At 44.1% G+C, this 16,233-nt stretch overlaps 1 protein-coding gene across 1 annotated transcript in view; it reads right to left on the bottom strand.

The window, feature by feature from the left end:
- Fam107b (family with sequence similarity 107 member B) overlaps window positions 1–16,233 on the bottom strand; it is a 209,233-nt gene that overhangs the window by 122,189 nt on the left and 70,811 nt on the right. Inside the window, exon 2 of the mRNA XM_021155778.2 lies at window positions 8,682–8,739. Within this exon, the coding sequence (XP_021011437.1) occupies window positions 8,682–8,739 (58 nt within the window). The remainder of the gene's footprint in view (window positions 1–8,681; window positions 8,740–16,233) is intronic.

Genomic DNA, 16,233 nt, shown 5'->3' with positions numbered 1-16,233 from the left:
AAATGTAAGATGAGCATAGAGGACTCAGAGGAAGGAACACATTCCATGGACAGGCCCATAGGAAAGGAACCCACCCTGGGGAAAGTGGTGAACTTGACCAGGCCCAAGGTGCACATGTTAATTTTAGGTATTTATGTCAGGATGTTTCCAGAAGGTGAGTATTAGGAAGGAGGGCTCTCCGTAAGGACATCTACCTGTGAAGTGGGAAAAATCATCTATGCTATAGAGAGCCAGAATGAAACCAAAGGAGGAGCTTGGTTGCTCGGGTTGGGTGTTGAGATTTGAATATGGCTTACACAGGTACTTGTCTAAAACACTTGGTCCCCAGCTGGGGGTGATATTTGGGGAAGTTATGAAAACTTTAGACGGTAGGGATGGGTTGGAGGAAGTGAGGCACAGTCTGTAGAAAGGATTACATCTTAGCCAATGCTTTTCTCCTCCTTCTGCTCTTCCTCCTTCTCCTTCTTTGCTCCTATTCCTCCTCTTCTCTGCTATTCATCCTCCTCCCCCTTCCTCCCCCTTCCTCCTTCCTTCCTCCTCTTCCTCCTCTTCCTCCTTCTCTTCTTCTTCTTCACCCTGACAGAAGGTCCTCTGCCACATACTTCTACCAGGATGAGGTTCTGCTCAAGTATGTGGGGCCAATCAGTCACAAACCAGACCCTCTGAAACCCAGCCAGAGGCAACTGTTCTTCCATGAACATTTTTAGATGAGGTGTCTCGACACCGTGGCGAGAAGAACTGAGGCAGTGTGGAAAGTCTTCCACTGACCTTGGGTTAGGATTTGACACCAGCGGCTCCTGTGGTCTCCGGCCTTCAGAGTTAGAGTTACACTACCAGCTTTCCTGGGGCTGAAGCTCACAGTGACAGAGCGCAGGCTACATTAGCCAGTCCCTCATCAAACATCTCTTAATCTATAGCCTAGTGGCTCTGTTTCTCCACCCTGATTATTATAGACAGAGAGGGCCTCAAGCATAGAAGTTTCTGAGAAGTGGGGTTGTTCTCAGAAAACAAGACATATGCAGGTCCTGTTTTCAGCTATTTCCAGTTATGGGCTTACCAGGCTGCCAAGCTTCAGGATGCACCTTTGTGCTGACAAATGATTCTGTTTGGCATTGGGCCCCCTTCTTGTCACTATTAGTAAGGTAGCTCTGTCCTGCTCTCTATTAAACAACACACTCTGACTACAGCAAAGAAGAGCGTAAGTGTGGAATATTTACACTTGCAAAGCCTCCACTGACATTCTGTGATTATTCACAAAACCAGAATCTCAGTCTTTCTCTTCCCAGTGCATTTGTAAGTTTGATCTTGCATCCTTCCCTTTATCTTCACAGTGAGTACTCTGTCTAATAGATGTGATGCATCTTTGAAATTTCACCTTCCCATGGAGAATCTGACTTCATTTTCCCTTCTTTTTAAAAGTTATGTGCATGCAAGCATGTGAGGGGCGGATTTGTGTGAAGTGAGTGTGCTTGCCCATGTTATGAGGGATGGGGGGGGGCAGTGCAAGCTAGAGGTTGAAATCAGGAGGTCTGCATTGACAACTTGTCTACTTCATTTTTTTGAGATGGAGTCTTGCAGAGAACTTAGAACTGGCCATTTCAGATGGGCTGGATGACCAACCAGCCCATGAGATATGCTTGGCTCAGCTTCCAACTGACACTTGCTGACATGCTAGCCGTTGGTGTGGGTGTGGGGATTCAAACTCAGTTCCTCAAGCTTGCACAGCAAACACTTTGCTAACTGAGTCGTCTCCCTTGGCTCTGGCTTCATCTCTAAACCGATGCAGTCTGCAGTGGTTTGAATGGCTTTGGCTCCCACAGACTCTTGTGTCCGCGTGTGTGTGTGTGGGGGNGGGGGGGTGGGGGTGGTTCTTGGCCCACGGGGAGTGGCAGTATTACGGGGTGTGGCCTTGTTGAAGTAGGTGTGGCCTTGTTGGAGAAAGTGCATCACTGTGGGAGCAGGCTTTGAGTCCTCATATGTTTGCGCTACTTGCCCTACTGTGGTACATGGTCCCCTTCTGCAGCCTGCAGATGAAGATGTAAAACACTCGGCTCCTCAAGCACCATGTCTGCATCAACGCTGCCGCGCTTCCTGCCATGGTGACAATGGAACATTCCTCTGAACCTCTAAGCAGAGCCCCAGTTAAATGTTTTCTTTTGTAAGAGTTGCCATGGCCATGGTGTTCCTTCATAGCGATGAAACCCTAACTAAGACACAGTCCACTGCTCTCAGGAAGCGCACAGCCTTTGGTGTGTTTGCCCGTGGATTTTGGTATTCCTGTGCTGGGGTAAAGAAAGGTATGGCCACGTGACCGAATTACCTCCAACAGTGTCTCCCTTACTCACCCTCCATTCCACCCACCCTTCTTTGCCTATGTGCTGATATTAAGAATAGCCTCCATAGGTTTTCATTCTCTGGGTAATTTTGAAATTTAAAATCCCACTGTAGTAATGGCTGTGTGCCTGACAGCCCACCCTTTGCTGTATAAAAAGCCAAACACTGAGGAGGAGGAGGAGGAGGAGGTGATGTGTGGTTGTGCTTCAGAAATAAGGCACCAGCAAAAGACTGCGTTCCAGGCAAGCTTGGTGAACAGTGAGTTTAGTTGGAATTACTTACAGAAGCATGGGGAATCCCCCAGGATTCACAAAAGCATGGCCAACATGCGGGCAATGATAGGAAACCTACGTAAGAGTCTACCCACCTTGCTAAATGTTGTGGAGGGGCATCACGTGCCCTCCATCCTTTGTCGAAGGGATGTATTTATTTATTAATTTTTAAGTCAGCCTATGTGTTTCATTGAGGCATCTCCATACATGTGGCTCACTATGCTTTGTTCTCCTTTGTCCCTGCCCTCTGCTGCCTTTCGCCTTACGCTCTCTGCCTTTCTGGCTTGTTTCTTTTTTCTCGAAGACACTCCCTGCTTCCAGGTTAACATGGCATGGACTCAATTACCCTCTCTTTCCCTTTCTTCCCTAAGAGTTTCTCCTCTTGTGGTCTCCTTTCTACTCTGAGGAGCATATATATTCCCACAAGGGAGGGTCTTGTGAGAAGACTACACCACACTGGTGTGCTCCCAGCTGCTCTAGTTTCAAGATGTTGATGATCATGTGGTGGCTAAGTATACTGGGAGAAAGACCAGCAAAGAGGAAGGGGCATAAGAAGAGCTGGCTGGAGGTAATAGTAATCAGTTATCTACCTGCAAGCCCCACTCCATGTTCCCCTTGCTGAAAGGGAGCAGCAGTGGATAGCACTGAGCAATGCATCTCTGAGAAATGGATATTATATAAGGGGACAGCTGTGCGCTCAGCTAGACGTCCATGGAAGCTCAGGGAAATGCCACCTGCTTCTAGGTAGGCACTGGGGTTCTGTCTACTACAGTCAAGAAACCCTTCAAGTGAGCATAAGCACTGTTGAAAACAGAGAACAATGACAGTAATTAGGATTAAACACACACACACACACACACACACACACACACACACACAGAACCGCCATTGCTTCCCAGGCAGCCCCTACACATATAGACTATAGAACTCAAGGCTGGATATAGTGACAGACACCTAAGGATTAGATCATCAGTCCAAGAAAAGGTCTGATCTCCAAGTAGATATCACTGTGAGTAATATCAATTAAAGTAATTGGTTTTCACTTTATTAATGTCCTGGCTAATAATGTATCTCTCTTGACAAACGAATTCTATATCCATCTTTGTAGCCTGCTTCATATATCATGCTCTCTGAGAAAAATTCCTGAATACCCCAATTGGTCATGTCATCCCTTGAGAGTTCCAGTTGTCCTCTACTCTTGAGCATGTGTGCATGTGCTCATGTATGTGCACACATGTGCAAGCATGTGCATGTTTTTGTGTGTGTGTATAGGTGTGCCTGAAGGCACACACGTGCCAATCAGAAGACAACCTGGAGTTGTCAGCCCTCAGATACCATCCACTTTGATATTTTTGCTGTTGTTTTGACTTTTCTTTGTTTCATGTGCATGTATGTGTGGTGTGCATGTGTATGCATACATGTTCTCATGTGTATAAGCACATGTGTGGAGGTCCAAGGTTAGTACTGGGGATCTTCCTGCCTTGTTCTTCTCCTTACCTTTTGAGGCAGTCTCACAATCAAGCACAGACTTCATCAATATGACTACCCTGCCTCTCTAGCCTGCTCTGGCACAGTCCCTTACCTCTGCCTCCCAAGGCTAGAGTTACAGGCAAGTGGCCAGGCCCACTAAACACTTACATGGGTTCTGGGAGCTTTGCTCTTCTTGCTTGCATGGCAAATGCTTTAACCACTGAGTAATCTCTGCAGCTCCCTACCTTGTTTTTTGGACAGAGTCTTACTGACATGGAGCTTGACAAACAGAAGACTCTGGCTGACCAAGAAGCCTAAGAGCGGCTCTCTGTACCTCTGCAGCACTGGGGTATGCTCACGCTCCACAATGCCAGCTTTGGTTTTTGTTTTTATTTGTTAGTTTGGGTTGGGTTGGGTTGGGTCGGGTTTGGGTTGGATTTGGTTTTTCTAAATATGAACGCTGGGGATTGAACTCAGGTCCTTGTGCTTGCAAGGCAAACTCTTTACTGACTGAACTGTCTCCCTGGCCCTCTGTTCTTGTCTCTCATTGGACACATGCTATGTTCTGCCCTTGTTCTTGGTCCCCTGTCTCTATAAATTACAGGCTATGTTTGACTATAAGGCCCATGAAGACAAGGCTTCCTCAGCACTCTGGTTTCTCCATAATTTACATTTTACTTGTTTAAAGGTTATCATTTGTGTAGTATATATTTCTTTTAATGTGTTTAATGGCTTCATTTCTTGTTGGTAGAGTGCTGTGATTATGCATTTAGCTGCCTAATATGGCATAATCTTCACACGATATCTGACACATAGTAGACATCCAATAAATTGTTCCTGATTGAGTATATTACACTTTCATAGTATTGAAATAATTTAGCCAACACAATCTATCCACTTTGTACCTAACAGAATTTCAAAGAATGATTCACAAATATAGGATATCTCAAAGCTAAGCTAGAAATAGCCCTTCAGCAGTAAGCCCTGAATAAAGTTCTCTATAGTAAGCATGGACTGAGTAAATCCACAGAATTTTAGAAATGCTGAGACTCTGCAGCTGGAGAGATGGCTCTGGGGTCCAGGGTACTTGTTTTCTTTCCCAGAGCATCTGGGTTTGGTTCACAGTACCCATGCTGGGCAGGTAACGACTACACAGAAAGCCAGCTACAGGAGATATGATGCCTCCTTCTGCTCACTTGTACAGAAAATCTCACACAGATGCACACATAAATAAAAACTTAAATCTATAAAATAAATAGTAAGAGACTGTGTTTTTAGCTTGAAATTTCTACTTACAGAATAGAATTATTAGGTGGAATTTTAGAATAATAAAACAGAAGCCACTTATTCATATGTTCCAAATATAAATTGACAATAATAACAAAGAAATTGTGATTCTAAATTTCTTTCCTTTTTTCTTTCTTCTCTTTTTTTCTTCAGATAGTGTCTTACTCACTACATAGGCAAGGCTGACTTCATGATCCTTTTTGCTTCTGAATGCCAGGATGACCGGTGTGATGTACACCATGTTACCTGTCTTGGGATTCTAATTTTCAAAGTAAGCATAGTTTCTCCTTTTCTACAGAAGTGTTTTTCCCAGCTGTGCTCTGAGTCCCAGTGTATTTGCTGAGAAGACTCTTACTATGATGCCTGATTCCTAGTGACACCCTCAGAGGTCCTAAAGACCAGGACTTTAGCAGAATGGAAACGAAATATTTTTCTCTCCCTAAGATGTCATGGGACTCAGTGGAGTCAATGTTATCTTGGAAAATCCTTGTACAGGGCTAGAGACATGGCCCTCTCAGTAAAGTTCTTGCCATGCAGGCATGAGAACCTTAGTTCAATCCTCAGAACCCATTAAGAAAGCCAGTTCTAGGTCGGCACATAGGCAGAGCTTACTCACTAACCAGTTGACCTAGGAAGTTTGGCAAGTTCCAGGCCAGTGCAACATGCTGTCTCAAAAACAAACAAACAAACGAACAAATAAAAAGCCAAGATGCAAATCCGGGAGAATGATTCTTGAAGTTGACCTTTGGCACCCACATGCACATGCCTGTGCATGCTTATAAACCCCTCTCATCTCATGTGTACACTCACGAAAGAAAAGCTTTTGAGTGTGGCAATGCTTTCCCACACATATGAACAAATGTCCTCAAACTACAGTAGACACTCAGTGAACAAAGCAAATACCACTTCTATGCTCCTGGGCTCCTGATCTCCTCATTGGCTGATTTTGTGTGGTCCCAGCAATGAGCATTATCTGAGGAATTGACAATCAAGGGCACAAGTACAAAGGGACTCTTAGAGGCATTTTCCAGGACAAGGGATGTGATGTTATCTCTGCCTTATGCCCCTCCTTTCCAACTTCAAGCATCATTGCAAGTGTCTTCAACCCCAAGGTTGACACTGCCCTCCTGGTCACAGTCCCCAGTGTAGACCAGCTGTCTCCTCTTCCCAGCTCCCAGCTTCACTTTGATGGCACTGTCATCTCATAGCATTTCTTGTGTTATAAACATATCTGTCTCTTCAACTCGTTCTATTGTCACAACTACAAGCACCATGTCTGATTCTTTTTGTTAAATTGAAAAATCAAAGCTACACACAGAGATAGCCTTCACCAAACCATGTTCATCTCCTCACAGAAGAAAGATACTACCCTATACAAATGCACACAGGGGACTCACTACCAAGAGACTCCTAAGGGCTGAGATTGTAAGTTAGGTGGAAGAGTGCTTGTCTACCATGCATAAGGCCCTTGGCTTAATCCCCAGCATCACATAAAGTGAGTATAGCAGTACATAGCTGTAACCTTGGCACTTGGAGGTAGAGGCAGGAGGGTTGAAATCACACTCCGATATCTAACAATTTCAGGGTTACATTAGATCCTATCTAAAAAGAACATGGGTTAGGGGGAGACCTACCAATGACTGTTATATGTATCCTCTATGTTCCAGGTGCCCAAAAAGAAAGGCAGTAGGGTGAAAAGTGACACAGAGGAGTGTGAAGTGATCAGGGAAGTTATCTGGTGGAACAGTACATTAGAGCTAACACTCAACCAATGAGCAAGGGCTCTGCAAGGGAAGCATATCCTAGAAAGTGTCACTAAACCAAAGCAATGCTCATATTTGATGGGGATACAGGTATGGAAACAAGGGCTGAATAGCTGTAGAAGGAAACGGTATGCTACTGAGATAGCCCAAGCCTGAGTTCTATCCCCGAGACCTACATGGTAGATGCTGAGAACCAAGTCCTGCAAGCTGCACCCTGACCACCCCACATGCTCAATGACATGAACACATACATAAACAAATACATATGGTAGAAGATGCCATGGCTGGCTAATAGCTAACCTTTTCCTCCATCATGCCAGAGGAGAAGACTACTTTTGTTTTTTTCTGATTTTGCTTCATCTTTCCTTTATCATGTTGACTTTTGTAACCTTTACCGCCTGATTTCTACTAACTGATAAGCGCCTTCTAGCAACCTTCCTATCTGGAGCCATCTTTCAGTCCTGAGTCATACAAAACACAGTGGTTGTTAGGAAACAAAGGCGGGGAGTCTTGAGAGTTAGTTTTTACTCTGTTTAAGTCTTCCTGACTAAGGTTTATTTTTCCAACCATTGCTTCTCATGATCATCACTGGCTACAGTCTGAAGTTATAAACTTTCTCATCATTTGTTTGTTTCCACATAAGCCCTGCCCATTATGAAATAAATAACTTCAGCAAAACTACAGGCTTAACTCCACACTAACATTTAGAAGAAAAACAGCCAAGGGATCCAAATAACATCTCCCAAGATAATTATAAGGATTTCAGTAAACAACTACTCTCCTTTCCTTTTTATTGAAAATAGGGCCCGCCCCCAACACATGATTTATCCTGACTACGTTTTTCTTCCCGCTATTCCACCCAGTTCCTCCTCACACCCCTCTCGTCCAGATCCTTTCTGTCTCTCACTAGAAAAACAAAGCAAGCTTCTAAGGGGTAACAATAAGATATAGCAAGATAAAACAAAAACTATCACATCAAAGTTGGACAAGACAAATAAAGAAAAGGAAAAGAACCCAAGAATCACTTGTTCCCACCCTCGGGGATCCCGTAGGAAACATTAGGTTGGATGCCATCTTATATCCACAGAGGACCTGGTGCAGCCCTGTGCAGCCCCTGTGCATGCTGCATCAGTCTCTGAGTTCATATGAGCATCAGGAATGTTGCTTTAGAGGGCCTTGTTTTCCCAGTGTCCTCCCTTCCCTCTGGATCTCACAGACTCCTTATCTTTATTCCTGACTCTGAAATCCTTCTTCACCACCATCTATACTATCACCAGCATCACCACAATCTCCCTTCCAAGTACCGCCTCATTCATAAATGTTATCAGTGCAGGAAAGAGGACAAGGAAGGGGACAAGCTATTTTTGTAGTACAATGTGTTTTGTTGCCCAGGTGTTCTGCCTGGACCTCATCTCCAGTAACACTTCTAGCCTTGTTTCCAATCATCTCTAACAGGGAGATTTGCCTTTGTCATCCACAAATCTTTTGGCAGAGCCAAACCCAGCTGTAAGTAACAGCAGCCAGCCAAAGACAAGCCACGATGACCATACTGTACCTGATAGAATCTTCTGCTCCAACTCAGGACACTGGGGCTCTTGATGGGGTTCTTCTTCCTAAATTCCAGTCCCAGAAACAAAAGCAGAGAGAATGTGAAGTAAGAGTTAACTTACAGTGGCAAGTTTTTGTAAATCTGAATTCACATGAGATTAAAAGCAGAAACATTTAAACCAAGTCCTAAGTAATGGAGATTTGGGCCTGGCATGGTGGCATCGCCTTTAATCTCAGCAACTGAGCAGGCAGGATCTCTGGGAGTTCAAGGCCAACCTGGTCTACATAATGAGCTCTTGGACAGCCAGGACTACACAGAGATGCTATCTCAAAAAACCGAGGGGAGAAGGTGAGAGCTGAGGTTTGGAATTTATGTGTTTCTGTGTGTCCTGTATCTCTATGTACATGTGTTTGTGTTTATGTGTGTGGGTGCTGATGTGCATGTACTTGTGCAGGTGGGAGTGCATGGAGGCCAGAGGTCAACCTTGGATACTGTTCTTCCGGAGATAAACCTTGATTTTTTTTTTTGAGGAAGCTTCTCTCACTGACCTGGAGCTTGCCAGCTGGGCTAGGCTACTGGCCAACAAGCTCCAGGGATCGGCATGTCTCCACCTCCCCAGAACATGGCAAGTTCATGCTTGTAGCAAGCAAGCACTGTATCAACTGAGCCATCTCCCCAGCTCCAGGGCTTGGGGTTTTAGATGAAGGACAGATGTTGAGTAGGAACTCTGAGGGTACTAGGCACCATGTCTCTGGGTGCCATTCATACCAGAGAGTCTTTGAGTGGCATGGTACAAGTCATGGGTCCCTCTGACTTAAGGTACCAACTACCTAGATGAAAGACTCATAAGTTTCTCCAGTATAGTAATTCTAGCAGTATAGTGGAACAAAGAAACTAGGCTCTATCTTTCCCAATGCTTAGGGCTGATCTTACATACTTTGGCCAAGTTCTAATCATTAATTTTTGTCTTGGGAATGGGTATACACAATCTCCTCTGAATACTGGTTATCATAATAATGTCCTTTACTGATGATGCTTTATTTTGATGAATGTGCATTAATGTTGCTCAGTGTGTTCTATTCAAGCCCAGCCTCCCTTTATCCACACTTCCTGGAGCTCTAATAGTCAATGTTCTACATGAATCTGGCATTTTAGCTTCCAGCTATGAGAAGGAATATGTAGCATAATATATTCACTTTCTATCTCACTGCAGATGGCAGGACATTATATCTATGGATGAATGGGACTTCTTTGTTTATGAATATCATATTTTCTTTACCATTCATCCACTGACAGGCCCTAAGGCTATTTCCATAGCCACTGAGAATAGTGTCACATGAACACAGCTATGCAGGTATGTTTTTAATATACTAATTTTTTTGTCTTTGGGCTATGTAACCAGCAGTTGAATATAATAAATCATGATAGTTTGGTGCAGGTATGTTTTAATATGCTAATTTCATCTCTTTAGGCTATGTCAGCAGCGGTTGAATAACGATTCATGATAGTTTCGTTTTGGGTTTTTCTCTTTGAGGTGCATATATATTCTTCTCTGTGACAGTTGAACTAGCTTGCACTCCCACCACACGTGTGTGAGTTTCTTTTCTGCCACATTTTAAAAATATTAACAGACACACTGAGGTGAGATGGAGTCTCACTGCAGAGGCATCACAACACCTGATGTTTAAAGCATTACATGCATGTGTGGCGTGGTATGCGTGTGTTTGAGTGTAGAGGATGCCCACGGGTGTGAGTGCAGGAGGAGGCCAGAGGTTAACATCAGATGCCTTCCTGTATCACAGAGGTTAACATCAGATGCCTTCTGTATCACAGAGGTTAACATCAGATGTCTTCTGTATCACAGAGGTTAACATCAGATGCCTTCCTGTATCACAGAGGTTAACATCAGATGTCTTCTGTATCAGTCTCTACTTCTGAAGCAGAGTTCCTCACTGAACCTGGAGATCATCACTTCAGCAAGACTAGACAACAACATTGCGGACATCCTCCTGCCTCTGCCTTCCCAGTGCTGAGCTAAGAGGTATGCTCTGGTGGACTCAGCTCTTTTTATATGGCTGCTGGGGATCTGAACTCTGGTCCTCATGCTTTCCCCACTGAACCATCTTCCCAGCCTTAAGAATTGATTTTTTGTTGTTGTTGTTAATGACAACAGTCCCAGTCCACGGCCCACAGCATCTCCAAAGGGTCGCTAGACTGCATTGTTCAACTTTAAAACCCATAGAAGAGCATTGGATGGATAACTTCAGGATACAAGATCCCTGCCCAGTTATCTCAAATTTATGTGTTGTAAGAAATTGGAGTGAAACCTCTTACCGTTTTCTTTCTATCAAGGGTATGAACTAACAATACAGGAAGTGGCATACGAATTATACAATATAATCCCACCAACGCACAGCAACTCAACACAGCATATGAGTTCTTGTTTCCAAATGCCCAACAGAATTGTACATAATAAAAACAAGATGAGTTATAATACAGCCACAGATATTGCAAGATGCTAAAATTATCCAAAGTCATTTCATAGATGCAACAATTCTTTCTCACTTAGTGCCCAGGAGACTGCTTGCTGTTTCTTGTTTTGTCTTGTGTTTTTTTCAAGACAGGTTTCTCTATGTAGCTCTGGCTGTCCTGGAACTCTCTCTGTGTAGATCAGGCTGGCCCTTAACTCAGAGATCCACCTGCCTCTGTCTCCCAAGTGCGGGAATTAAAGGCATGTGCCACCCCTGTCTAGCTAGACTGCTTGCTTTTTATCGCTCGGACTTCAGGAACATGAACAAACACAGCCCTTTCATTTCCCTCTGAACACACTTATTACACCATAATAAATGCCCCTAGCCCAGCTTCTCATTAAAGAAAATTGCTAAGCCCACAAGAATCCAGAGCAGGAGGGATGGCTGCAACCGTCTTGTCTGGAGAGTGCTCAGCACAAGCTAAACAACCATCTGTCTTCAGTGGCATAGACGATGTTCTATTTAGAGAAAGAAGGCTGCATATTCACGCATCTCTTCTCTTGAGTGTGCCAGTGGCTGGCTTTCCCAGCAGTGCTACCATGAAATGACAACAGCTCAACAGGAAGAATGTTGCGGATTTTGCTGCCTGGTATTCAGTGTGTGTCCCAATTCCCTCCTCAAGGGATCCTGTCCAGCTCTGAAGAAGCTGTGGATCCTGTGCCTCCCCTATGACTCAGGCCAAGGTTCAACAATCTATTGAACTCAGATGTCATTGATAGAGTAGCCATGTGATCCAATCAGAGCTAATGAAAAGTAACCAGGCCAGGGGAGATAGCTCCAAGAGTAAAGTGTTTAGTGTACAAAGGTGAGGGCCTGAGTTTGAATCTCCAGAGCCCATGTAAAAGCAAAGTGAGGTTGTGTGTGTGTGTCTGTGTGTGTGTGTGTGTGTGTGTAACCCCAGTAGATACAAACGAATCCCTGGTGCTAGCCAGCTAGACCAGTGAACAGGAGATCCTGTCTCAAACAATGTAGAAGAAAACTAAGCTTGCCCTTCAGCCTCCACACATATATGTGGCATATATGACTACACACATAAACACCCAGTAAATGCACATAAATAACACACAAATAAACAACAAACAAACAAACACTTTGTTTTTTTAAAGTTAAAAGAGCCAAATTTTCTCTGTACTTCTGGAAATGTCTTAGACTTACCCACTGGCCCTGAAAGTGAAGGCCACTGTCCAGGTTGGAGCTGTTATTTATAGTTGCCATCCCATCATATGTATATATGAATATATGTATATTTATGTATATGTATGTATATATATACACATATATATTCTTTGAGAATTTCATGTGTATACAATGTACTTTGATTGTATTTACTTCCTACCCATCTTACAATTCCTCCCTCCTAGACCCCCTACCACAATATTCATCTTCCCAATTTCATGTTCTTTTTATAATCAACTGGGTCCAATTAGTTGTGCCCATGGGGCATAGGCATTGAGCCATCTCTGAAGCATGAACACTTTACCAGTGGCCACAGCCTTGAAGAAAACTGACCCTCCCTCCCCCAAGAAGCCATCAACAGCCAATATCACCTCAGCTAGGGGCAGGGCTTTGTGAGTTCCTCCCCCATCCATGCTGGAATTTTGAGTAGCAAACACCCACAGTGTATATGAGTTCCTGCATGCAGTGCCCTGTCATGTCCAAAAGATGCTGTTTCTCAGATGTCCTCTTTCTGCTCCTTCTTCATAATGTCCCTTTTGTGTTCTCTCTTCATAATGTCCCATTGTACCGTCACATGTAGCTAAGACTGAGCCAAGAAATGGAAGGACACCTGCTGACATCAACTGACCTCCCAGTTCAACCACTCCCGAAGCAGGTTCAGGTCAGGGTTACGGGTTGAACATAAAATGCTCTCCATGGTCTGGTGTTTTGAATACTTGTCTCCTCACCTTGGGTAAAAAGGATAGGAGAAAGGACCGTCCGAAACTGTGAACCAGAATGAAGTTTTCAATTAAGTTGTTTCTCTCTGGCATTTGATCACAGTGATCTTGTTTCCTTCCCTTCCTCAAGTATTCATCTCAAGAACAATCTGAGAAAGAGGACATCTGAGAAACAGCATCCCAATTGTCACCTGCTCCTCTCTACCCACGTGTAATGTGTTAGATTGTTGCTGTGGGGGACACCTAAGAGAGGTCACCTATGGGAGGAATGATCCATTTGGGTTCACAGTTTTACAGGCTTTAGTCAACCGTCACTGGCTCCATGATTTCTAGGTCTGTGGAAGGGAGGACACCAGGGTAGGAGGGTATGAGGGGAGTCTAGTGTTACGCCATATCCACTGTGCTACCCCATGTCTCTCATCAGAATGCCACTAACATGGACGTTTCTCTGTGAATGTACATCGATTGCAGTGAGTACAGCAGAAGGTCAATCAGGAAAGAGTATTTGGTGCGTGACCTCTAACTTTCTTTGTCCTGTGACTTCCACCCATGTGCCATAGCAGGTGCATACCTGCACATGCACTGCATTGACAGCTATGCTTAGCAAAAATGACTGTAGAAGAGATAACTCTGCAATGGAATGAACTACTGTTCCTCATTTTGGAAGGCTTCTTCAAAGAGAGATAACTATGTCTGGAGGTTTACAGAGCCCCAGGCCAAAACCACAAGACAAATAAACAGCTGTTATCACATGGTAGGACATTCAGGCACAGTTGCATGGTAAGGTTTGACAAATCCTTATGGCTCCTTAGTACAAAGTACAAAGTCAAATAAGTAACCATGGCAACCAATGTTTGAATTAAACTAAACTTTCATCAAACTATTTGGGATTGGAGGCGGTAAGACACACTTACATTGTTGACTGTTCACCCGCACGGATGAATCTATAGATTCTATATGTATGTTGCACCTGGATTACGAGAGAAAACCATGGGTTTTCAGCTACTTATTATAACTTCTAATCTATCCATTACCTATGTATAAACACATGGACAGATGAAAATGTGAATTAATATTGTTCAAAGAGGAAAAAGAAAAAGAAACCTTTCCCTCTCAGAAATCTTCATGCCTAACAGTGAAGAGCCAGGAAGCTATGTGTGCACACTGACTTGAGTCTGGAGTTGAGCACAGAGATACTTGTCCTGCAAGGCAATATACAGTGTGAGAGTTGCATGGCTTAGCTCACTCAGGCTGCTGTAACAAAACACTATGGATTGGGTGGTTCTTACACAAAAGAAATATATTCTCATAGTTCAAGCTCCTGGGCATCCCAAGATGAAAGTAATGGTTGATTCTTTGTCTGGTAAAGACCCACTTCCTAGTTGGTAGATGTTTTCTGCTCAGCTCCATCTCCACACGAGAAATGTAATGAGTGAGTTCCTTTGGGCCACTTTCATGAAGGCACTAATCCCATTGTGATCACCCCACCCCGTAAGTTAATCTCCTAAACTTACATGTGCCTCACTCCCTAACTTCACCATCTCTTAAATTCACTCTGTGAATTATCATTTTAACATATGGATTTGGGAAAACAAAAACATTCAGACAAAGGATTATGTCAAATATTTCATAAACAATATGTGAATGAGAGAATGAAGACATTGAGGCACCATTTTTGTTCTATCTCCATATTGACTCGAGATAATACAATGTACTTATCTGATATTTCTCCATGTATACAATTGATACAATCAATAGTTTATTTGATCCCTTTAGTAACTACGTATGTATGGAAAGTGGAAGTCCCTGCTCCCCAAGTTTGTGCATGAGAGATATGAGTCCCACAGCCACATAATCTGGAAGAAATGCAAGGTCTCTACTCACTGTCCATTGAAGGAGGTCAGTGAGGAGTCACAGAGCTGGCTCAACAGGCTAACACGATCAGCGCCATGCCTGATAACTGGAGTTCAATCCCACCATGCTCTCAGTGATCTTCCCAAGTATAAGGTGGTATGGCTGCATCCATGAACACCTCCCACCACACACACACACACACACACACACACACACACACACACACACCTGCATACAATACACAGATGAATGTAATAGAAAATTAACAACAACAACAAAGGAGTATGGTGAGATCATCTCTGTTGTGGTTTGGGTATGAAGTATCTGGAAAAGGATCATTTGTTGAGATTTTTTTCTGGTCTGGTTGACCTCATTGGGAGCCAATAGAGACACATGGGTGCTGATCTCATCAGTGCACCAATTCGCCGATGAGCATTGATGGCATTGGGACGTGTGGAAACTTAAATAGACCAGAGGGCATGGGACACTGAGGGTGTGTCCTGCCTGCCCCACCCCCACCTCCCCCACCCCACCCCCACCCCGGCCACCATGAGGTAAGCTCTTCCATTACACACCTGCCACCAGGATGTTTGATCTTAGCACAGCCCAGCAGTAACAGAGGTAGCATACCAAGAGCCAAAGCAAAGCCTCTGCCCTTTAACACACTCCTCTCAGGCATCTGACAGCAGTGAGGCAGCTGACACCACTTGCTATTGGTTCCTGTGGCTTCAGCACGGAGAGTTCAGAAAGTAAGGCAAAGGGTATTGCCAGCTGCCTCAAACTTCCCCAGGGTGAGCACTCTCTCGAGGCTTTCCTAAGACTCTTAAAGATGATCCCAGACTGCTGCGTGCCACACCCTGCCCAGTCTCCCATTCAGAACTCGGTGCAAACCCTGTCATTTGCAGAAGCTGGAGTTATATCTGTCAGCAGGAGTCCCAGCCACAAGCAGTGACACCCAAAACAACAGTGTTTGGTTTCTGACAGACTATTCCAGAATAAATGAAACCTCATGGTGATTTGTTTTTCTTTAAACCTGAATTGTTCTAGCTCTTACTGAAGCTGAAGCTGTGGTGAAGTTCAGACTCCAGGTCTGGCACCCAAATACATGTCCTGAGTTTCAGTTGATAGGAAGTACAATTTGTAAATTGTCTACATGAATTTAAAGTATGATCTGACTTCATGCTGGGAAGAAATCCTTAATTAAGATTCTCCAATGCCAGAAAAGCACCGGGGCAGCTGGGGCGCAGGGTCGGCTGACACTCACCAGCTACCCACAAC

Source organism: Mus caroli, chromosome 2 (genome assembly GCF_900094665.2).
Source record: "Mus caroli chromosome 2, CAROLI_EIJ_v1.1, whole genome shotgun sequence".
In the NCBI taxonomy this organism is placed as follows: domain Eukaryota; kingdom Metazoa; phylum Chordata; class Mammalia; order Rodentia; family Muridae; genus Mus; species Mus caroli.
This window is presented reverse-complemented; position numbering and strand designations above follow the sequence as displayed.